Below are 23,589 nucleotides of genomic sequence, written 5' to 3'. Positions count from 1 at the left end.
CAAAAATAGGTCATATTTCTATATACAAACAATGAGCAATCAAAAAATGAAATTAAGAAAGCAATTACATTTGGCAATGGCATCTAAAAGAATAAAGTAATTAATAAGAAATTTAACCAGTGTGGTGTAAGACTTGTACATTGGCAACTACAAACATTGTTAAGAGAATTTAAAGAAGACCTGAAAAATTGAAGGACATTCTGTGTTTCATGCTTTAGAAGACTTAATCAAGTTCTGGGCAGAGAGGGGCGACCACCATCACTGAGGCTCCAGTCAGCCATTTTCCCCTGCTGCTGGTGCCAGTAAGACTGGGCATTTTGGACAGGCAGCAATTCCCCACAGTGCAGCACAGCAGCTGGGACAGTTTGTGACCAGACTGCTTCTTTAAGCAGGACCCCAATTCACTCCCCATCACCAGGCAAGGCCTCCCTGTGGGAATTTCAGCATCCCCAGCCAGGAATTTATGGACAGAACTCTGATATCCTGAGAGGAGCCCCTAGGAGGAGGGGCACCTGTGGTATGGTGGATCAGCAGTCTTAATCTTTTCTGCCTGCTGGCTCTGGAGAGTCAGGGCAGCCCAGATGAGGGGGATTCCCCTTAGCATAGCACACCTACTCTGCCAAGGGGCAGCCAGACTGCTTATTTAAGCAGGTCCCTGATCCCGTTTCTTCTGAGTGAGACGTCCCAATAGGGTTCACCAGACACCTCATAACAGGAGTGTTCCAGCTGGCGTCAGGTTGGTGCCTCTCTGGGTCAGAGCTCCCAGAGGAAGGAGTAGGCTGCCATCTTTGTTGTTCTGCAGCATCCACTGGTGATATATCCAGGAGCAGGAGGGACCCAGGGAAATAGGGTCTGGAGTAGATCCCCAGCAAACGGCAGCAGCCCTACAGAAGGGGGACCTGACTATGAAAAGAAAAATAGAAAGCAAGAGCAACAACATCATCAATGAAAAAGACCCCACAAAAACTCCATTTAAAGGTCAGCAGCAGGCCGGGCACGTTGGCTCATGTCTGTAATCCCAGCCAGCACTTTGGGAGGCCAAGGCAGGCGGATCACCTGAGGTCAGGAGTTCAAGACCAGCCTGGCCAATGTGGTAAAACCCTGTGTCTATTAAAAATACAAAATTGAGCTGGGTGTGGTGGCACGTCCCTGCAGTCCCAGCTACCCAGGAGGCTGAGACAGGAGAATCACTGGAACCTGGGAGGCAGAGGTTGCAGTGAGCTGAGATTGCACCACTGCACTCCAGCCTGGGTGACAGAGCAAGATTCCATCTCAAAAAAAAAAAAAAAAAAAAAAAATCCAGTCTGTCACTGATGGACATTTGGGTTGATTCCAAGTCTTTGCTATTGTGAATAGTGCCGCAATAAACATACGTGTGCATGTGTCTTTATAGCAGCATGATTTATAATCCTTTGGGTATATACCCAGTAATGGGATGGCTGGGTCATATGGTACATCTAGTTCTAGATCCTTGAGGAATCGCCATACTGTTTTCCATAATGGTTGAACACCATGGAATACTATGCAGCCATAAAAAAGGATGAGTTTGTGTCCTTTGTAGGGACATGGATGCAGCTGGAAACCATCATTCTTAGCAAACTATCACAAGAACAGAAAACCAAACACCACATGTTCTCACTCATAGGCGGGAACTGAACAATGAGATCACTTGGACTCAGGAAGGGGAACATCATGAGGAGGGGGGAGGGGGGAGGGGGGAGGGATTGCATTGGGAGTTATACCTGATGTAAATGACGAGTTGATGGGTACTGACGAGTTGATGGGTGCAGCACAGCAACATGGCACAAGTATACATATGTAACAAACCTGCACGTTATGCACATGTACCCTAGAACTTAAAGTATAATAATAATAATTAAAAAAAAAGAAAAAAAAAAAAGCAGCCTCAAAGATCACAGGTAGATAAAGCCATGAAAATGAGAACGAATCAATGCAAAAATGCTGAAAACTCAAAAAGCCAGAGTGCCTCTTCTCCTCCAAATGATCATAACACATCTCCAGCAAGGGCACAGAACTGGGCTGAAACTGAGACAGATGAATTGACAGAAGTAGGCTTCAGAAGATCGGTAATAATGAACTTTGCTGAGCTAAAGGAGTATGTTCTAACTCATTGCAAAGAAGCTAAGAATCACGGTAAAACATTACAGGAGCTGGCCGGGTATAGTGGTTCATGCCTGTAATCCCAGCACTTTGGGAGACCGAGGTGGGTGGATCACAAGGTCAGAAAATTGAGACCATCTGGCTAACACTGAAACCCCATCTCTACTAAAAATACAAAAATTAGCCAGGTGTGGTGGCGGGCACCTGTAGTCCCAGCTACTCGGGAGGCTGAGGCGGGAGAATTGCTTGAACCCAGGAGGTGGAGGTTGCAGTGAGCTGAGATTGTACCACTGCACTCCAGCCTGGGCGACAGAGTGAGACTCTGTCTCAAAAAACAAACAAACAAACAAAAAAACATTACAGGGGCTGTTACCCAGAATAACCAGTTTAGAGAGGAACGTAAATGACCTGATGGAGCTGAAAAACACAACATGAGAATGTCACAATGCAAACACAAGTATCAGTCACCCAATAGATCAAAGGGAAGAAAGGATATCAGAACTTGAAGACTGTCCTCCTGAAATAAGGCAGGCAGACAAGATTAGAGAATAAAGAAAAAAAAGGAATGAACAAAACCTCTGAGAACTCTGGGATTATGTTAAAAGGCCAAACCTGTGACTGATAGGGATAACTGAAAGAGATGGGGAGAATGGAAACAAGTTGGAAAACACACTTTAGGATATCATCCTGGAGAACTCCAACCTAGCAAGACAGGCCAACATTCAAATTCGTGAAAACCAGAGAACCCCAGTAAGATGCTTCACAAGAAGATCAACCCCAAGATGCATAATCTATCACATTCTCCTTCAAGGTCAAAGTAAAGGAAAATATGTTAAGGGCAGCCAGAGAGAAAGGCCAAGTCACCTATAAAGGGAAGCCCATGAGACTAAAAGCAGACATCTCAGCAGAAATTCTACAAACCAGAAGAGACTGGTGGTCAGTGTTCATCATTCTTAAAGAACATCCAACCTAAAATTTCATATCTGGCCAAACTAAACTTCATTAGTGAAGGAGAAGTAAAATCTTTTTCAGACAAGCAAATGCTGAGGGAATTTGTCACCACCAGACCTGCCTTGCAGGAGCTCCTGAAGGAAGCACTAAATTTCGAAAGGAAAAAACGTTACCAGCCACTACAAAAACATGCTGATGTACACAGACCAGTGACATGAAGCGACTACATAAAGAAGTCTGCAAAATAGCCAGCAAGCATCATGATGACGGGATAAAATCCACATGTAACAATATTGACCTTAAATGTAAATGGGCTAAATGCCCAAATTAAAAGACGCAGAAGGGCAAGCTTCATAAAGAGTCAAGATCCATCAGTGTGCTGCATTCAAGAGCTCCATCTCACATGCAAAGACACACATAGACTGAAAATAAAAGAATGGAGGAAAATTTACCAAGCAAATGGAAAACAAAAAAGCAGGGGTTGCAATCTTAGTTTCTGACAAAACAGACTTTAAACCAACAAAAATCAAAAAAGACAAGGGCATTACGTAATGATAAATGAGTCAATTCAACAAGAAGAGCTAACTGTCCTAAATGTCTATGCACCCAGTATAGGAGTACCCAAATTCATAAAACAAGTTCTTAGAGACCTACAAAGAGACTTAGAGTCCCACACAATAATAGTGGGCGACTTTGGCACTCCACTGTCAATATTAGATCATCAAGACAGAAAATTAACAAAAATGTTCAGGAGTTGAACTCAGCTCTCGATCAAGTGGACCTGATATCTACAGAATTCTCTACCCCAAAACAACAGAATATACATTCTTCTTGGTGCCTCATTGCACTTACTGTAAAATTGATCACATAATTGGAAGTAAATCACTCTTCAGCAAATGCAAAAGAACTGAAATAATAACAGTCTCTCAGACCACAGCGCAATCAAATTAGAACTCAAGATTAAGAAACTGACTGAAAACCACATGACTTCATGGAAATTGAACAACCTGCTCCTGAATGACTGCTGGGTAAATAATGAAATTAAGGCAGAAATTAAGAAATTCTTTGAAACCAATGAGAACAAAGAGACAACGTGCCAGAATCTCTGGGACACAGCTAAACCAGTGTTAAGAGGGAAATTTATAATGCTAAATACTCACATCAAAAAGCTAGAAAGATCTCAAATCAACACCCTAACATCACAACGAAAAGAACTAGAGAACCAAGAGCAAACAAACCCCAAAGCTAGGAGAAGAAAAGAAATGACTAAGCTCAGAGCAGAACTGAAGGAGACAGAGATGCAAAAAATCCTTCAAAAAAATCAGTGAATCAGGGGCTGGTTTTTTGGAAAAACCGATGAAGTAGGCAGATAGATAGCTAGATGAATAAAGAAGAAAATAGAGAAGAATCAAATAGACACAATAAAAAATGATAAATGGGATATCACCAGTGACCCCACAGAAATAGAGAATACTGTGTTTCCACGGTACTATATACTGTGTAGACCCCACCATCAGAGAATACTATAAACACCTCTATGCAAACAAACTACAAAATCTAGAAGTAATGGATAAATTCCTGGACACAAATGCCCTCTGAAGGCTGAACCAGGAAGAAGTTGAGTCCCTAAATAGACAAATAACAAGTTCTGAAATTGAGGCAGGTGATAAATAGCCTACCAACCAAACAAACAAACAAAAAAACCCAAGACCAGATGGATTTATAGCTGAATTCTACTAGAAGTACAAAGAAGAACTGGTACTATTCCTATTGAAACTATTCCAAAAAATTGAAAGGGAGGGACTCCTCCCTAACTCATTCTATGAGGCTAGCACCATCCTTATACCAAAACCTGGCACAGATACAACAAAAAAAGAAAACTTCAGCCAATATTGCTGATGAACACCAATGCGATGATTATTCTCAATAAATACTGGCAAACTGAATACAGCAGCACATGAAAAAGCTTATCCACCACGATCAAGTTGACTTCATCCCTGGGATGCAAGACTGCTTCAACATATGCAAATCAATAAACATAATTCATCACATAAACAGATCTAAAGACAAAAACCACATGATTATCTCAATAGATGCAGAAACGGCCTTTGATAAAATTCAACATTCCTTCATGTCAAAAACTCTCAATAAACTAAGTATTGAAGGAACATACTTCATAATAATAAGAACCATTTATGACATACCCACAGCCAATATCATACTGAATGGGCAGAAGCTGGAAGCATTCCACTTGAAAATTGGCCCAAGACAAGGATGCCTTCTCTCACCACATAGTTTTAGAAGTTCCGGCCAGAGCCGTCAGGCAAGAGAAAGAAATAAAGTGTATTCAAATAGGAAGAGAGGAAGTCAGAGTGTCTTAGTTTGCAGATGACATGATCCTATATCTAGAAAATCCCATTGTCTCAGCCCAAAAGCTTCTTAAGCTGATAAGCAATGTCAGCAAAGTCTCAGGATACAAAATCAATATGCAAAAGTCACCAGCATTCCTATACACCAACATTAGGCAAGCAGAGAGCCAAATCATGGATGAACTGCAACTCTCAATTTCTCCAAAGAGAATAAAATACCTAGGAATACAGCTAACAAGGGAAGTGAAGGACCTCTTCAAGGATAACTACAGACCACTGCTCAAGGAAATCAGAGCAGACACAAACAAATGGAAAAACATTCAATGTTCACAAATAGGAAGAATCAGTATTGTTCAAATGGCCATAGTACTCAAAGTAATTTGTAATTTCAATGCTATTCCCATTAAAATATCATTGACATTTGTCACAGAATTAGAATAAAATATTTTAAAATTCATATGGATCCAAAAAGCTTGTATAGCCAAGACAATCATAAGCTAAAAGAACAAAGCTGGAGACATCACACTACCCAACTTCAAACTATATTACAGGGCTACAGTAACGAAAACAGTGTGGTACTGGTACATAAACAGACACCTTGACCAATGGAACAGAATAGAGAGCCCAGAAATAAGGCCACACACCTACAACTATCTGATCTTTGACAAACATGACAAAAGCAATGGGAAAAGGATTCCCTATTCAATGAATAGTGATGGAATAATTGGCTAGCCATATGCAGAAGATTGAAACTGGACCTTTTCCTTATACCATATACAAAAATTAAAGACTTAAATGTAAAACCCAAAACTATAAAAACTCTGGAAGACAACCAGGGTGGTACCATTCGGGACATAGGCATGGGCAAAACATGACGAAATTGGAAAAAGCAAGTGCAACAGAAGAAAAAATTGACAAATGAGATCTAATTAAACTAAAGAGCCTCTGCACAGCAAAATAAACTATCAGAGCAAAGAGGCAACCTACAGAGTAGAACATTTTTGCAATCTATGCATCTGATAAAGGCCTAATATCTAGAATCTACAAGAAATAAAAACAACCCCATTAAAAAGTGGGCCAAGGACATAAGCAGACACTTCTCAAAAGAAGACATTCATGCGGCCAACAAACCTATGAAGAAAAGCTCAACGTCATTGATCATTAGAGAAATGCAAATCAAAACCACAATGAGATTCATGTCAGAATGGCAATTATTAAAAAGTCAAGAAGCAACAGAGGCTAGTGAGGTTGTAGAGAAATAGGAACGCTTTTACATTGTTGGTGGAAATGCAAATTAGTTCAACCATTGTGGAAGACTGTGGTGATTTCTTAAAGATCTAGCACCAGAAATACCATTTTACCCAGCAATCTCATTACTGGGTATATACCCAAAGGAATAAAAATCATTCTGTTACAAAGGTACATGCATGCATATGTTCATTACAGCACTATTCACAATAAAAAAGACATGGAATCAAACCAAATACCCATCAGTGATAAACTGGATAAAGAAAATGTGGGACATATACACCATGGAATGAATACTATGCAGCCATAAAAAGGAATGAGATCATGTTCTTTCCTGGGACATGGATGGACCTGGAAGCCATTATCCTCAGCAAACTAACACAGGAACAGAAAACCAAATACCACATGCTCTCAGTTATAAGTGGGAGCTGAACAATGAGAACACATGGACACAGGGAGGGGAGCAACACACACTGGGGCCTGTCAGAGGGTGTGGTTTGGGGTGGGAGAGCATTAGGAAAAATAGCTAATGCATGCTGGGTTTAATACCTAGGTGATGGATGGATAGGTGCATCAAACCACCATGGCACACATTTACCAATGTAACAAACCTGCACATCCTACACATGTACCCCAGAGCTTAAAATTAAAAAAAAAAAATTACATAGAATTACAAGAGACCTCCTAGTAGCCAAAACAATCTTGAAAAAGAAGAAGAGGGCTGAATTACTCAATTTCAAAACTATTACAAACCTATAGTAATTAACTGTTACCTTAACATAAGGATAGACATATAAATTATTAATCTATATTCTATTCTATTCTAGTCCATTAGAATTGAGAGTCCAGAAATATGTCCAGGTGTTTATTGCCAAGCTTTGATGTCTGCCAGTAGACCATACATATTTTAAAAAATACATTTCCATGGAACATTTATAAAACATGAACAAACAACAAAACACAAAAGACCAAGAATTCTAATTCCTCTAATTCTGAAATGGAAATTATATATTCATTGTGCATAAATCAATAAAACTAGAAATTTATTACAATAGATCAAAGCCCCACCTCACCACCACCTCTGAAAATAAACAATGATTTTAACACAGCAAAAAATTGGAATACACTTAGCTAGAGAAGATGTACGAACAGCAAATACCCACATAGTAGGTTGTTTAAATCATTATTAGGAAATTGCAAATTGAACCACAGTGAGATACTACTATACACCCACAGGAATTTCTAAAATTAAAAAGATTGGCCAAACCAAGTATTGGCCAGGACTAAAGCAACTGTAACTTTCATACTTTACTGTTAGAAATGCAAATTGGAATGATTACTTCAGAAAATACTTTGCTCATTTAAAGTTCAGAAAATACTTTGGTCATTTAAAGTTAAGTACATGCTTATTACATGACCCACTCCTAGGTAATTTATCTGTGACAAATGAAAACATTTTTCACCCAAGGACTTGTCTGCAAATTTTCGTAGTAGCTTTATTCATAGTAATCCTAATCTGGAAAAAAGTGAAATGTCTAACTTGTGAGTGGATAAACAAATTTTCAGGTGTCTGAACAGTGGAACATTATTTTTTTGTGTGCTATGTTGTCTCTTTGTTTACTTGTTTCACTGGATAAATAGTGAGGGAAATTATAATCTTTTTTTATTATACTTTAAGTTCTAGGGTACGTGTGCATAATGTGCAGGTTTGTTACATAAGTATACATGTGCCATGTTGGTGTGCTGCACCCATTAACTCGTCATTTACATTAGGTGTATCTCCTAATGCTAACCCTCCCCCCCCCCTCACCCCATGACAGGCTCTGGTGTGTGATGTCCCCCTTCCTGTGTCCAAGTAGTCTCATTGTTCAATTTCCATCTATGAGTGAGAACATGCAGTGATTGTTTTTTTTGTCCTTGCAATAGTTTGCTGAGAATGATGGTTTCCAGCTGAATCCATGTCCCTACAAAGGATATGAACTCATTTTTTTTATGGCTGCATAGTATTCCATGGTGTATATGTGCCACAGTTTCTTAATCCATCTATCATCGATGGACATTTGGGTTGGTTCCAAGTCTTTGCTATTGTGAATAGTGCCACAATAAACATATGTGTGCATGTGTCTTTATAGCAGCATGATTTATAATCCTTTGGGTATATACCCAGTAATGGGATGGCTGGGTCAAATGGTATTTCTAGTTCTAGATTCTTGAGGCATTGCCACACTGTCTTCCACAGTGGTTGAACTAGTTTACAGTCCTACCAGCAGTGTAAAAGTGTTCCTGTTTCTCCGCATCCTCTCCAGCACCTGTTGTTTCCTGACATTTTAATGATGGCCATTCTAACTGGTGTGAGATGGTATCTCACTGTGGTTTTGATGTGCATTTCTCTGATGGCCAGTGATGATGAGCATGTTTTCATGTGTCTGTTGGCTGCATAAATGTCTTCTTTTAAGAAGTATCTGTTCATATCCTTTGCCCACTTTTTGATGGAGTTGTTTCTTTTTCTTGTAAGTTTATTTGAGTTCTTTAGATTCTGGATATTAGCCCTTTGTCAGATGAGTAGATTGCAAAAATTTTCTCCCATTCTGTATGTTGCCTGTTCGAACAGTTGAACATTATTAAGCAATTAAAAGAAATGAACTAGTGATACATTCAACAGTTTAAATGAATGGCAAGAGCTTTATGCTAAATGAATTAATTTAGAGACAATATGGTGTATGGTTGTAATAATTGTATATTCTAGAAAGCCTTACTGGTAGAAAACAGATGGCTGATTTCTAGGAGCAAGAAGTAGGGGAAGAGATTGACTAGAAAGAGACAAAAGAGAACTTTGTGGTGTAGTGGAAATCTTTCATATCATGATTGTGATTTTGGTTATACTGGGGTACATAATAGTGAAAACTCATTGAATTATACACAAATTTAAAAATTTTTATTGTATGAAAATCATATCTCCATGAAACTGACCAAATTTTTTTCAAATCATAGAATAAAACATTTTTTTGGAAGCAAGGGTGACAAAAAGAAAACATTTTCAATATGAATTGTTAGGAGTAAATCAAAGTGAAAACTATAGATTATTTGAAATTTATGACAATATGAAACTTACAGGATGTTACCAAAGCTTTGCTCAGAATGAAATTTTTGCTTTAAATGATTTTGTTGTCAGTTGATGTAGAAATGATGTAAATAACTCAAGGAGTTAGAATGATATTGTTATCACCCCCATGGAAAACAAGATAGATGGATTTACTTAGTTTTATTTAACAGATACACATGGGACACTTACAATATACTATTTTTTATAAAGATAAAAAAATAGAGATTTAATTTCTTAAGAAGATTTGTAAAATAGCCTGCAAAAAAGCTAATAAAAAATAAAATGGAGCGTACATATATCCTACATTATGACTGAGAGGGAGTATAACCAAGATGATATTGAGATTAATAATGAGTAAATGCAGTGTACAACACTACACCAATAAAATTTTAAATCTTACCAAAGTAGACAATCATCTAAAAAACAAATCATCAGATTGTAATTGTGGCAGTATATCTGAAAGGATTCTTTCAACCTTATCTCTTGCTATTCTCACATTTTAATCTTTTGCTCTGAACAAATGGGTCTCCACAATGTTCTAAGCATAACTTGTATTTTTTCTTATGTTCAGCATTGTTTACTCAGTTTTCTCTGGTAGTACTGCCATGTCTTTTGTATTCAGAGACCCTCTGACTTTCAAGAGAGTACACATTCCATTTCCTTCAGGAAACTTAGCTGGAAATGAGCATATCACATTACTTACCTGTCACTTACTCTACCCCATGGAATTATGTTTTTGTTTGTTTGTTTGTTTTGTTTGAGACAGAGTCTCTCTCTGTTATCCAGGCTGGAGTGCAGTGCCGTAATTCTTATTTATTTATTTATTTATTTATTTATTTATTATTATTATACTTTAAGTTGTAGGGTACATGTGCATAACGTGCAGGTTTGTTACATATGTATACTTGTGCCATGTTGCTGTGCTGCACCCATCAACTCGTCATTTACATCAGGTATAACTCCCAATGCAATCCCTCCCCCCCTCCCCCCTCCCCATGATAGGCCCCGGTGTGTGATGTTCCCCTTCCTGAGTCCAAGTGATCTCATTGTTCAGTTCCCACCTATGAGTGAGAACATGCGGTGTTTGGTTTTCTGTTCTTGTGATAGTTTGCTAAGAATGATGGTTTCCAGCTGCATCCATGTTCCTACAAAGGACAAAAACTCATCCTTTTTGATGGCTGCATAGTATTCCATGGTGTATATGTGCCACATTTTCTTAATCCAATCTGTCACTGATGGACATTTGGGTTGATTCCAAGTCTTTGCTATTGTGAATAGTGCTGCAATAAACATACGTGTGCATGTGTCTTTGTAGCAGCATAATTTATAATCCTTTGGGTATATACCCAGTAATGGGATGGCTGGGTCATATGGTACATCTAGTTCTAGATCCTTGAGGAATCGCCATACTGTTTTCCATAATGGTTGAACTAGTTTACAATCCCACCAACAGTGTAAAAGTGTTCCTATTTCTCCACATCCTCTCCAGCACCTGTTGTTTCCTGACTTTTTAATGATCGCCATTCTAACTGGTGTGAGATAGTATCTCATTGTGGTTTTGATTTGCATTTCTCTGATGGCCAGTGCTCTCTGATGAGCATTTTTTCATGTGTCTGTTGGCTGTATGAATGTCTTCTTTTGAGAAATGTCTGTTCATATCCTTTGCCCACTTTTTGATGGGGTTGTTTGTTTTTTTCTTGTAAATTTGTTTGAGTTCTTTGTAGGTTCTGGATATTAGCCCTTTGTCAGATGAGTAGATTGCAAAAATTTTCTCCCATTCTGTAGGTTGCCTGTTCACTCTGATGGTAGTTTCTTTTGCTGTGCAGAAGCTCTTTAGTTTAATGAGATCCCATTTGTCAATTTTGGCTTTTGCTGCCGTTGCTTTTGGTGTTTTAGACAGGAAGTCTTTGCCCATGCCTATGTCCTGAATGGTACTACCTAGGTTTTCCTCTAGGATTTTTATGGTATTAGGTCTAACATTTAAGGCTCTAATCCATCTTGAATTAATTTTTGTATAAGGAGTAAGGAAAGGATCCAGTTTCAGCTTTCTACTTATGGCTAGCCAATTTTCCCAGCACCATTTATTAAATAGGGAATCCTTTCCCCATTTCTTGTTTCTCTCAGGTTTGTCAAAGATCAGATGGCTGTAGATGTGTGGTATTATTTCTGAGGACTCTGTTCTGTTCCATTGGTCTATATCTCTGTTTTGGTACCAGTACCATGCTGTTTTGGATACTGTAGCCTTGTAGTATAGTTTGAAGTCAGGTAGCGTGATGCCTCCAGCTTTGTCCTTTTGACTTAGGATTGTCTTGGAGATGCGGGGTCTTTTTTGGTTCCATATGAACTTTAAAGCAGTTTTTTCCAATTCTGTGAAGAAACTCATTGGTAGCTTGATGGGGATGGCATTGAATCTATAAATTTCCTTGGGCAGTATGGCCATTTTCACGATATTGATTCTTCCTATCCATGAGCATGGTATGTTCTTCCATTTGTTTGTGTCCTCTTTTATTTCACTGAGCAGTGGTTTGTAGTTCTCCTTGAAGAGGTCCTTTACATCCCTTGTAAGTTGGATTCCTAGGTATTTTATTCTCTTTGAAGCAATTGTGAATGGAAGTTCATTCCTGATTTGGCTCTCTGTTTGTCTGTTACTGGTGTATAAGAATGCTTGTGATTTTTGCACATTAATTTTGTATCCTGAGACTTTGCTGAAGTTGCTTATCAGCTTAAGGAGATTTGGGGCTGAGACAATGGGATTTTCTAAATATACAATCATGTCATCTGCAAACAGGGACAATTTGACTTCTTCTTTTCCTAACTGAATACCCTTGATTTCTTTCTCTTGCCTAATTGCCCTAGCCAGAACTTCCAACACTATGTTGAATAGGAGTGGTGAGAGAGGGCATCCCTGTCTTGTGCCAGTTTTCAAAGGGAATTTTTCCAGTTTTTGCCCATTCAGTATGATATTGGCTGTGGGTTTGTCATAAATAGCTCTTATTATTTTGAGGTATGTTCCATCAATACCGAATTTACTGAGCGTTTTTAGCATGAAGGGCTGTTGAATTTTGTCAAAAGCCTTTTCTGCATCTATTGAGATAATCATGTGGTTCTTGTCTTTGGTTCTGTTTATATGCTGGATTATGTTTATTGATTTGCGAATGTTGAACCAGCCTTGCATCCCAGGGATGAAGCCCACTTGATCATGGTGGATAAGCTTTTTGATGTGTTGCTGAATCCGGTTTGCCAGTATTTTATTGAGGATTTTTGCATCGATGTTCATCAGGGATATTGGTCTAAAATTCTCTTTTTTTGTTGTGTTTCTGCCAGGCTTTGGTATCAGGATGATGTTGGCCTCATAAAATGAGTTAGGGAGGATTCCCTCTTTTTCTATTGATTGGAATAGTTTCAGAAGGAATGGTACCAACTCCTCCTTATACCTCTGGTAGAATTCAGCTGTGAATCCATCTGGTCCTGGACTTTTTTTGGTTGGTAGGCTATTAATTATTGCCTCAATTTCAGAGCCTGCTATTGGTCTATTCAGGGATTCAACTTCTTCCTGGTTTAGTCTTGGAAGAGTGTAAGTGTCCAGGAAATTATCCATTTCTTCTAGATTTTCCAGTTTATTTGCGTAGAGGTGTTTATAGTATTCTCTGATGGTAGTTTGTATTTCTGTGGGGTCGGTGGTGATATCCCCTTTATCATTTTTAATTGCGTCGATTTGATTCTTCTCTCTTTTCTTCTTTATTAGTCTTGCTAGTGGTCTGTCAATTTTGTTGATCTTTTCAAAAAACCAACTCCTGGATTCATTGATTTTTTGGAGAGTTTTTTGTGTCTCTATCTCCTTCAGTTCTGCTCTGATCTTAGTTATTTCTTGCCTTCTGCTAGCTTTCGAATGTGTTTGCTCTTGCTTCTCTAGTTCTTTTAATTGCGATGTTAGAGTGTCAATTTTAGATCTTTCCTGCTTTCTCTTGTGGGCATTTAGTGCTATAAATTTCCCTCTACACACTGCTTTAAATGTGTCCCAGAGATTCTGGTATGTTGTATCTTTGTTCTCATTGGTTTCAAAGAACATCTTTATTTCTGCCTTCATTTCGTGATGTACCCAGTAGTCATTCAGGAGCAGGTTATTCAGTTTCCATGTAGTTGAGCGGTTTTGATTGAGTTTCTTAGTCCTGAGTTCTAGTTTGATTGCACTGTGGTCTGAGAGACAGTTTGTTATAATTTCTGTTCTTGTACATTTGCTGAGGAGTGCTTTACTTCCAATTACGTGGTCGATTTTGGAGTAAGTACGATGTGGTGCTGAGAAGAATGTATATTCTGTTGATTTGGGGTGAAGAGTTCTATAGATGTCTATTAGGTCTGCTTGCTGCAGAGATGAGTTCAATTCCTGGATATCCTTGTTAACTTTCTGTCTCGTTGATCTGTCTAATGTTGACAGTGGAGTGTTGAAGTCTCCCATTATTATTGTATGGGAGTCTAAGTCTCTTTGTAAGTCTCTAAGGACTTGCTTTATGAATCTGGGTGCTCCTGTATTGGGTGCATATATATTTAGGATAGTTAGCTCTTCCTGTTGAATTGATCCCTTTACCATTATGTAATGGCCTTCTTTGTCTCTTTTGATCTTTGATGGTTTAAAGTCTGTTTTATCAGAGACTAGTATTGCAACCCCCGCTTTTCTTTGTTCTCCATTTGCTTGGTAAATCTTCCTCCATCCCTTTATTTTGAGCCTATGTATGTCTCTGCGTGTGAGATGGGTCTCCTGAATACAGCAGACTGATGGGTCTTGACTCTTTATCCAGTTTGCCAGTCTGTGTCTCTTAATTGGAGCATTTAGTCCATTTACATTTAAGGTTAAGATTGTTATGTGTGAACTTGATCCTGCCATTATGATATTAACTGGTTATTTTGCTCGTTAGTTGATGCAGTTTCTTCCTAGCCTAAATGGTCTTTACATTTTGGCATGTTTTTGCAGTGGCTGGTACCGGTTGTTCCTTTCCATGTTTAGTGCTTCCTTCAGGGTCTCTTGTAAGGCAGGCCTGGTGGTGACAAAATCTCTAAGCATTTGCTTATCTGTAAAGGATTTTATTTCTCCTTCACTTATGAAACTTAGTTTGGCTGGATATGAAATTCTGGGTTTAAAATTCTTTTCTTTAAGAATGTTGAATATTGGCCCCCACTCTCTTCTGGCTTGGAGAGTTTCTGCCGAGAGATCTGCTGTTAGTCTGATGGGCTTCCCTTTGTGGGTAACCCGACCTTTCTCTCTGGCTGCCCTTAAGATTTTTTCCTTCATTTCAACTTTGGTGAATCTGGCAATTATGTGTCTTGGAGTTGCTCTTCTCCAGGAGTATCTTTGTGGCGTTCTCTGTATTTCCTGGATTTGAATGTTGGCCTGCCCTACTAGGTTGGGGAAGTTCTCCTGGATGATATCCTGAAGAGTGTTTTCCACCTTGGTTCCATTTTCCCCCTCACTTTCAGGCACCCCAATCAGACGTAGATTTGGTCTTTTTACATAATCCCATACTTCTTGCAGGCTTTGTTCATTTCTTTTTCTTCTTTTTTCTTTTGGTTTCTCTTCTCGCTTCATTTCATTCATTTGATCCTCAATCGCAGATACTCTTTCTTCCAGTTGATCGAGTCGGTTACTGAAGCTTGTGCATTTGTCACGTATTTCTCGTGTCATGGTTTTCATCTCTTTCATTTCGTTTATGACCTTCTCTGCATTAATTACTCTAGCCATCAATTCTTCCAGTTTTTTTTCAAGATTTTTAGTTTCTTTGCGCTGGGTACGTAATTCCTCCTTTAGCTCTGAGAAATTTCATGGACTGAAGCCTTCTTCTCTCATCTCATCAAAGTCATTCTCCGTCCAGCTTTGATCCGTTGCTGGCGATGAGCTGCGCTTCTTTCCCGGGGGAGATGAGGTCTTATTTTTTGAATTTCCAGCTTTTCTGCCCTGCTTTTTCCCCATCTTTGTGGTTTTATCTGCCTCTGGTCTTTGATGATGGTGATGTACTGATGGGGTTTTGGTGTAGGTGTCCTTCCTGTTTGATAGTTTTCCTTCTAACAGTCAGGACCCTCAGCTGTAGGTCTGTTGGAGATTGCTTGAGGTCCACTCCAGACCCTGTTTGCCTGGGTATCAGCAGCAGAGGCTGCAGAAGATAGAATATTTCTGAACAGCGAGTGTACCTGTCTGATTCTTGCTTTGGAAGCTTCCTCTCAGGGGTGTACTCCACCCTGTGAGGTGTGGGGTGTCAGACTGCCCCTAGTGGGGGATGTCTCCCAGTTAGGCTACTCAGGGGTCAGGGACCCACTTGAGCAGGGAGTCTGTCCCTTCTCAGATCTCAACCTCCATGTTGGGAGATCCACTGCTCTCTTCAAAGCTGTCAGACAGAGTCGTTTGCGTCTGCAGAGGTTTTGGCTGTGTTTGCTATTGCCCTGTCCCCAGAGGTGGAGTCTACAGAGACAGGCAGGTTTCCTTGAGCTGCTGTGAGCTCCACCCAGTTCGAGCTTCCCAGCAGCTTTGTTTACCTACTTAAGCCTCAGCAATGGCGGGCGCCCCTCCCCCAGCCTCGCTGCTGCTTTGCTGGTAGATCACAGACTGCTGTGCTAGCAATGAGGGAGGCTCCGTGGGTGTGGGACCCTCCCGGCCAGGTGTGGGATATGATCTCCTGGTGTGCCTGTTTGCTTAAAGCGCAGTATTGGGGTGGGAGTTACCCGATTTTCCAGGTGTTGTGTGTCTCAGTTCCCCTGGCTAGGAAAAGGGATTCCCTTCCCCCTTGCGCTTCCCAGGTGAGGCGATGCCTCGCCCTGCTTCAGCTCTCGCTGGTCGGGCTGCAGCAGCTGACCAGCACCGATCATCCGGCACTCCCCAGTGAGATGAACCCAGTACCTCAGTTGAAAATGCAGAAATCGCCGGTCTTCTGTGTCGCTCGCGCTGGGAGTTGGAGACTGGAGCTGTTCCTATTCGGCCATCTTGCTCCGCCTTCCGGACTCTTGAAGTTTTCAGTGCCCTAATTCTTGGCTCATTGCAACCTCCGCCTCCCAGGTTCAAATGATTCTCATGTTTCAGCCACCTAATTAGCTGGGATTACAGGCACGCGCCACACACCCAGCTAATTTTTGTATTTTTAGTAGAGACAGGGCTTTGCCACATTGGCCAGGTTGGTCTCGAACTCCTGACCTCAAGTGATCCACCCGCCTCAGCCTCTCAAAGTGCTAGGATTACAGTCGGAAGCCACTGAACATGGCTGGAATTATGTGTCTTTCTATGCTGTTATGTCATCTTCTTCCTTCTGCAGACTAAGTTTCTTGAACATGCTCATTATGTATATACCTCTTTGTATCCCCCCCATACTATAGTTTATGAAGAGTCAAAACTCTGGAAATAAATATTTAATTGAATGCTAAAAGTGAATCAAATGGGATGTGCTTCCGGATGGTTGACTAGAGGCATCTAGTGTGTGCCTCCTCCACGACAAAGAACCAAAATAGTGAGTAGATAATTACACTTTGAACAGATCATCCGAGAATACTGGCATTCAACTGCGAAGTGACAGGAGACACCTAAAGCAAGCTTGTGCAATGCACATCCTGCAGGCCGCATGTGGCCCAGGATGGCTTTGAGTGCGGCCAAACACAAATTCGCAAACTTTCTTAAAGCATTATGAGATTTTTTTTGTGATTTTTTTTTTTTTTAAAGCTCATCAGCTATCGTTACTGTCAGTGTATTCTATGTGTGGCCCAAAGCAGTTCTTCTTCTTCCACTGTGGCCAGGGAAGCCAAAAGATTGGACACCTCCAACTTATTTTCCTGTTTGAATGCCTTTTATTTCTCTTGATGATTACTCTGGCTAGGACTTGCAATATGTAGGAGTGGTGAGAGTGGACATCCTTGTCATGTTCCTGTTCTTCAGGGAAATGCTTCCAGCTTTTGCTCATCCACTATGGGATTGGCTATGGGGTTGCCATAGATGACTTTTATTATTTTGAGGTATGTTCCTTCAATTCTTAGTCTGTTGAGGGTTGGTTTTTTTTTTTTTTTTTTTTTTAATCATGAAGGGATGTTGGATTTTATTGAAAGCTGCTTCTGCATCTATTGAGATGATCATATGGTCTTTGTTTATCAATATCATTTTTTACAAAATTATGAAAAGCTATTCTAAAATGCATATGGAGCCATAAAAGAGCCTGAAGAGCCAAAGCAATCCTAAGCAAAAAGAGCAAAACAGGAGGCATTACATTACCCAATTTCAAACTATACTATAAGTCTACAGTAACCAAGACAGCACATGGTACTGGTACAAAACCAGACACTTAAGACCAGTGGAACAGAATAGAGAACCCAGAAATAATGCAGCACATCTATAGCCATCTGATCTTTGGTAAAGTTGACAAAAATAAGCAATGAAGAAAGGACTCCTTATTTAATAAATGGTGCTGAAATAACTGGCTAGCCATATGCAGAATAAATAAATTAGACCCCTACATTTCATCATACACAAAAGTTAACTCAAGATGAATGAAAGATTTAAAGGTAAGACCTCTAAACTATAAAATTCCTAGAGGAAAGCCTAGGGAATACCATTCTGGACAGTGGCCTTGGCAATGAATTTATGACTAAGTCCTCAAAAGCAATTGCAATAAACACAAAAACTGACAAGCGAGACCTAATTAAAGAGCTTCTGCACAGCAAAAGAAACTGTTAACAGAGTGAACAGATAACCTACAGAATGGGAGAAAATATTTTAGAAACTATGCATCCAAAGGTTTAATATCCAGAATCTATAAGGAACTTAGACAATTGAATAAGCAAAAAACAAATAAAGCCATTGAAAGGTGGGCAAAGGACATGAACAGACACTTCTCAAAAGAAGACGTACAGTCAACCAAGAGACATACAAAAATGCTCACAGGGTGAGATGCCACACTCTTAAACAATTGGATGTCATATGAACTCATTATTATTCATTCCTGTAAGGAGGGCACCTCGCTATTCATGAGAGATCCACCCTTGTGATCCAGTCACCTTTCACTGGACCCCACCTCCAACATTGGGGATCACATTTCTACATGAGATGTGCAGGGGACAAATATCGAAATCGTATCATAGGGATAATACCATATTGAATTTTTAGATACTTGTGATACTGTTGAATGTACAATAGTCAGCACAATGCTTGGAACATACTCCAGCATGCATAATTGTTACTTTTCCCACCTTTCAGATGAGGTCACAATTACTTGCAGCTATCAAGTAGTTATTTCTCCATTTTGACATGCAAAATGTTTATATTTGTAAAAATCTTTATATTTATAAATATCGTAATATTTAGGCTGATGGCAATCAGCATACTTTAGTTGAAAAAATGTGTAATTTCATATTCCCATTTAGATATTTCTTTATTCCAAAGAATCACCTGTCTAGTTTGCTTTTTTCCTCATTAAAGCTATTGTAATTTGCATCGTTCTCACTTTTTTAGGTAGGAGTATTTTTTTTTTCACCTGTCATTACTCTCTAGATTGTTTTACGTTGTGGGTAATTTTTTCATAGATCACTGGATGAATTCTTTGACAACAGGATCCTTTGGATGAGCAGTTAACATTTAAATTGACATTTTCCTCTTTTTTTTTCTCCAAAAAGAGAAGTATACAAATTAAGTCAACATTAATGGATTGCTATAGTGAGAACTGTCTTAGATAAGTGACCAGCTTGATGACTGTCACCTACTAGTTTAGGCAAGCTGGAGCCTAGTTAGAAAGGGGCAGAGAAGTATCTCAAATTTTCTGAACCTTTGGTATTTAGTCAGTATAAAAAACAAAAACAAAACAAATCTTTGAGAATCTGGTCAAGTTATTTCCACTGCCTTTTTAGTTATTTCTAAAATTAAATGACTGTTTTTTGTATTATTCTTTACCTGTATTTATCTTTTCATTGTATAACTCTTGAGGTACATAGGTAGTCAGCCACTTCAGTCACCAAATTTAATAGGCTGAGTGTTAAATTTAATAGGGGAAAAATACAGCCAACATTTTGCTTTATTATAAAAATTAGCAGTGAAATAACTGTGTTAAAACCTTTTTTCTCTTCAGGGCTAAGGAATATGAGAGTTTAATGGAAACCAAAAATTCTGGATCTGATTCACCTTATAAAGCAAAGTGAGTATTCCACATTTTAGTTCTCCTTTTCTTCAGTCTATGCCTATAACAGAAGTGTATCTCAACCATCATGTTATGTCTGTAATTAGGTTCTTTGTTTCTGATTTCTAGAACAACATTGTGTTAACACAGTAGTATCTAACTAGAGGAGAGTTTGCTGAGGATATTTGGCCGCGCCTGGGCACAGTTCTTGTGAGCACAACTTGAGGCTGCTAGCATCATGTGGGTGGAGGCCTAGGATTCTGCTATATATTATTCAGTGTATAAGACAACCCTCACAGAGAGAGCAGTGACTTTTTCACTGTGAAAAGTACCAGTAAAAGAGTCATCTGTGCAAAATTAATGCAGGAACAGAAAACCAAACCCTATGTATTCACACTTGGGGAGTTGAACAAGGAGAACACATAAACAGAGGGAGGGGAACACCACATGCTGGGGCCTGTCGAGCGGGGATGAGAGGAATGTTAATAGTGCCAAGGTTGAGAATCCCTGTTCTAACAGATCAGGTTCTGGCAAAGCAAGGCTGTGCTGGTGCTTGCTCTGAGGAGATCTCTTTAGGGATTGTTCCGCAGGCCAGTCCGTAAAGAGAATTAGCGTTCTCTAATGCCAATTCTCACGAGATTTTAGATGAGACTTTAGACTTCACCATTGAGGTGTAAATGTAATTAAACAATAGCTAGGTAAACAAAGGCATCATCATTTTGCTTCTCTTAAAAATACTGTCAGTAGAGCTGCAGTAAGAAAAGTACTCACAAACACTATTGAAGGGAGTACAGACTAGTATGGTCTTGTTGAAAAGCAGTGTGCATTAGCAGTTTAGAAAGTCTTATTCAGATCTAAGACTGCTCAGTGAAATAGTGCAAAATGTGCTCAGATATTTATATACATAGATGACTCTTTTAAAAAAATATTTATTTTAAGTTCTGCAGTACATGTGCAGGATGTGCAGGTTTGTTTCATAGGTAAACACGTGTCATGGTGGTTTGCTGCACCTATCAACCCATCACCTCGGTATTAAGCCCAGCATGCATTAGCTATTTGTCTCAATGCTCTCCCTCCTCTCATCACCCCTCGACAGGCCCCAGCGTGTGTTGTTCCCCTCCCTCTGTTTATGTGTTCTCCTTGTTCAACTCCCCTTTATAAGCGAGAACATGTGGTGTTTGGTTTTCTGTTCCTGCATTAATTTTGCATAGATGACTCTTTTACTGGTACCTTTAACAGTGAAAAAGTCAAGAAACAATTTAATTTAAGTGCCCCAAGTTGAGGAATATCCATAACCACTTGTTGGTGTACATATGCTATAGAATGTTAATGTAGCCATTATTTGCATTTACAGTAGAAATAGTCTTGCCTGTCAAAAGATACCCATCAGCTTACTGCTTTTATTTATTATTGTTCTGAAAGTATTAGGCATTGCAATAAAAAAATAAATACGTATAAAACATTAAAGAAGTAAGAAAATTATCAAGATTATGAAGATACTGTACATCACAAAGTCCAGGAGAATGGAGTGAAAAACTAGTAGAAGCAACAAGAGAAATCAATTCAGTAGGATGGTGGATTACCAAATTAATATAATAACAATAATAGGTAACATTTACTGAGCCATTACCTTATGCTAGACTCTATGTGTGCTAACTCATTCCTGACAATAATTCTTTGAGGTTAATTAGGGAAACTAAGCTCTAGAGAGGGTAACTGGCCTGAAGCTACACAACAGCATATCTAGCATACAAAAATTAATAGCTTTCTTTGCAATAACCACTTAGAAAATATAAATATATTTACAGTAGCAATAAAAAGAAGTAAATTATTTAAGAGAAAACTTAACATATTTTTTTTTGAAGACAGAGTCTTGCTCTGTCACCCAGTCTGGAGGGAAGTGGCATGATCTAGGCTCACTGCAACCTACACCTCCCAGGTTCAGGCAATTCTTGTGCCTCAGCCTCCCACGGAGCTGGGACTACAGATTTGTGCCACCATGCCCAGCTAATTTTTTGTATTTTAGTAGAGACAGGGTTTCACCTTGTTGCCCAGCTTGGTCTCGAACTCTTGCGCTCAGGCAGTCCGCTCACCTCAGCCTCCCAAAGTGCTGGGATTATAGGCATGAGCCACCATGCCCAACCTTTAAGAGTAAACTTAAGAGAAAATGTGAAGGATCTATTAAAAGAAAATCTTAAAAAGCTAAGAAGAGATATAAAAGACTTTTGGAAATGGAAAGACAGATCCTATTCTTGGATAAAAGACACAGGACAGTAAGTTTGCTATAAATATTCCTACAAATGTAATGTAATTCCTATAAAATAGCAACCTTTTTTTCATAGATCTAAAATCATTCTAAAGAGAATGTAGAAACGTCTGAGAATTTCTAAGAAAAATTTTTGAAAGAAGGAATATGAGTTAGGACTCAGCTAATGGATATTTAATAAAATTTTAAAGCTGCAGTCACACATGAATAAAAATGCAAATTGTTGGAAGAGTGTTCTTTTGTTTTTGTTGTTGTTTTTGTTGTTGTTGTTGTTGTTGTTTAAGACAGAGTCTCACTCTATCTCTAAGAGTCTTAGAGTGAGACTCACTCTAAGAGTCTCAACCTCTTCCTCCTGGGTTCAAGTGATTCTCGTGCCTCAGCCTCCCTAGTAGCTGGGATCACAGGCGCCTGCCACCACACCCAGCTAATTTTTGTATTTTTAGTAGAGACAAGGTTTCACCAGTGTTGACCAGACTGGTCTTGATCTCCTGACCTCAAGTGATCCGCCTGCCTTGGCCTCCCGAAGTTCTGGGATTATAGGCATGAGCCGTCAACGCCCGGCTGGGAGAGATTTTTAAAACAGTCTAGAAATACATCTAAATACTTGAGGAAATTTAGTATATATGACTGTGGTATATAGTATTTGCAAAAGATGGCCAGAAGAAGTTGAGCCCTTTCTGAATACATGCCCCTTTGCAGTATAACTTTGCTGTTTCTCCTATCAAGAAGTGGACTCTGTTTCCCTTCCTCTGGAACTTCTGGACCTGTGACTTGTTTTAGCCCATTGAAAGCTGTAGAAGTGATATGTGACTTCCAAGCCTTAGCCTCATAGGTCTATGGTTTCTGTTCTCACCTGCACTTTCTTATTCTTTGGTAACTGCCATGTAAGGAAGCCTGGGTCAGCCTCCTTGTGAGTGAGAAATCACGTGAAGGAACAGGCTCAGTTGTCCCAGCTGTCCCTTCTGAAAACCCTAGACAAGGGATCAAGGCCATCCAGGACCAGTTAGCACCTAGCCGGTTACGTTAGGTGAGACCAGAAGAATTACCTAGCTGAGCCCAGATCAAACTGCCCGGAGCAAATAGTTGTTTGAAGACACTGAGTTTTGAGGCAGTTTGTTTCACAGCAAGTAATAACTGATACAATGACAAAGGTGGAATTCCAAGTCATTAGGGAAAGGATAAGATTAGCCAGTAAATGTTGTTGAATACTCTTTTCACTCCTTATTCTAGCAGTTAAATTGCTGATTAATCAAAGATGTAATGATAAAAACATGAAACTGTAAAAGCACTAGAAGAAAACAGAGGAAATGTCAAAGTCCCTTCTAAATAAACTTCTAGACACAGGAGTCAGAGAAGAAAAGACTGATGAATTTGACTCTATCAAAGTGAAAACTTTATGCT

The 23,589-nt window shown here is 39.3% G+C and overlaps 2 protein-coding genes across 12 annotated transcripts in view; one reads left to right on the top strand and one right to left on the bottom strand.

Moving 5' to 3' along the window:
- Nucleotides 1-23,589, top strand: part of SCAPER (S-phase cyclin A associated protein in the ER) — a 571,361-nt gene that overhangs the window by 268,924 nt on the left and 278,848 nt on the right. For all 11 annotated transcript variants that reach the window (XM_050799824.1, XM_050799823.1, XM_050799825.1 and 8 more), the window contains one exon: nt 19,875-19,940. In XM_050799824.1, coding sequence (XP_050655781.1) covers nt 19,875-19,940 — 66 coding nt within the window. The remainder of the gene's footprint in view (nt 1-19,874; nt 19,941-23,589) is intronic.
- Nucleotides 1-23,589, bottom strand: part of RCN2 (reticulocalbin 2) — a 466,582-nt gene that overhangs the window by 321,618 nt on the left and 121,375 nt on the right. The window lies entirely within an intron of this gene.

This window comes from Macaca thibetana, chromosome 7 (genome assembly GCF_024542745.1).
Source record: "Macaca thibetana thibetana isolate TM-01 chromosome 7, ASM2454274v1, whole genome shotgun sequence".
NCBI classification, from domain to species: Eukaryota; Metazoa; Chordata; class Mammalia; order Primates; family Cercopithecidae; genus Macaca; species Macaca thibetana.
The sequence above is the reverse complement of the archived record's forward strand: the minus strand, read 5'-3'. Positions and strand labels throughout refer to the sequence as shown.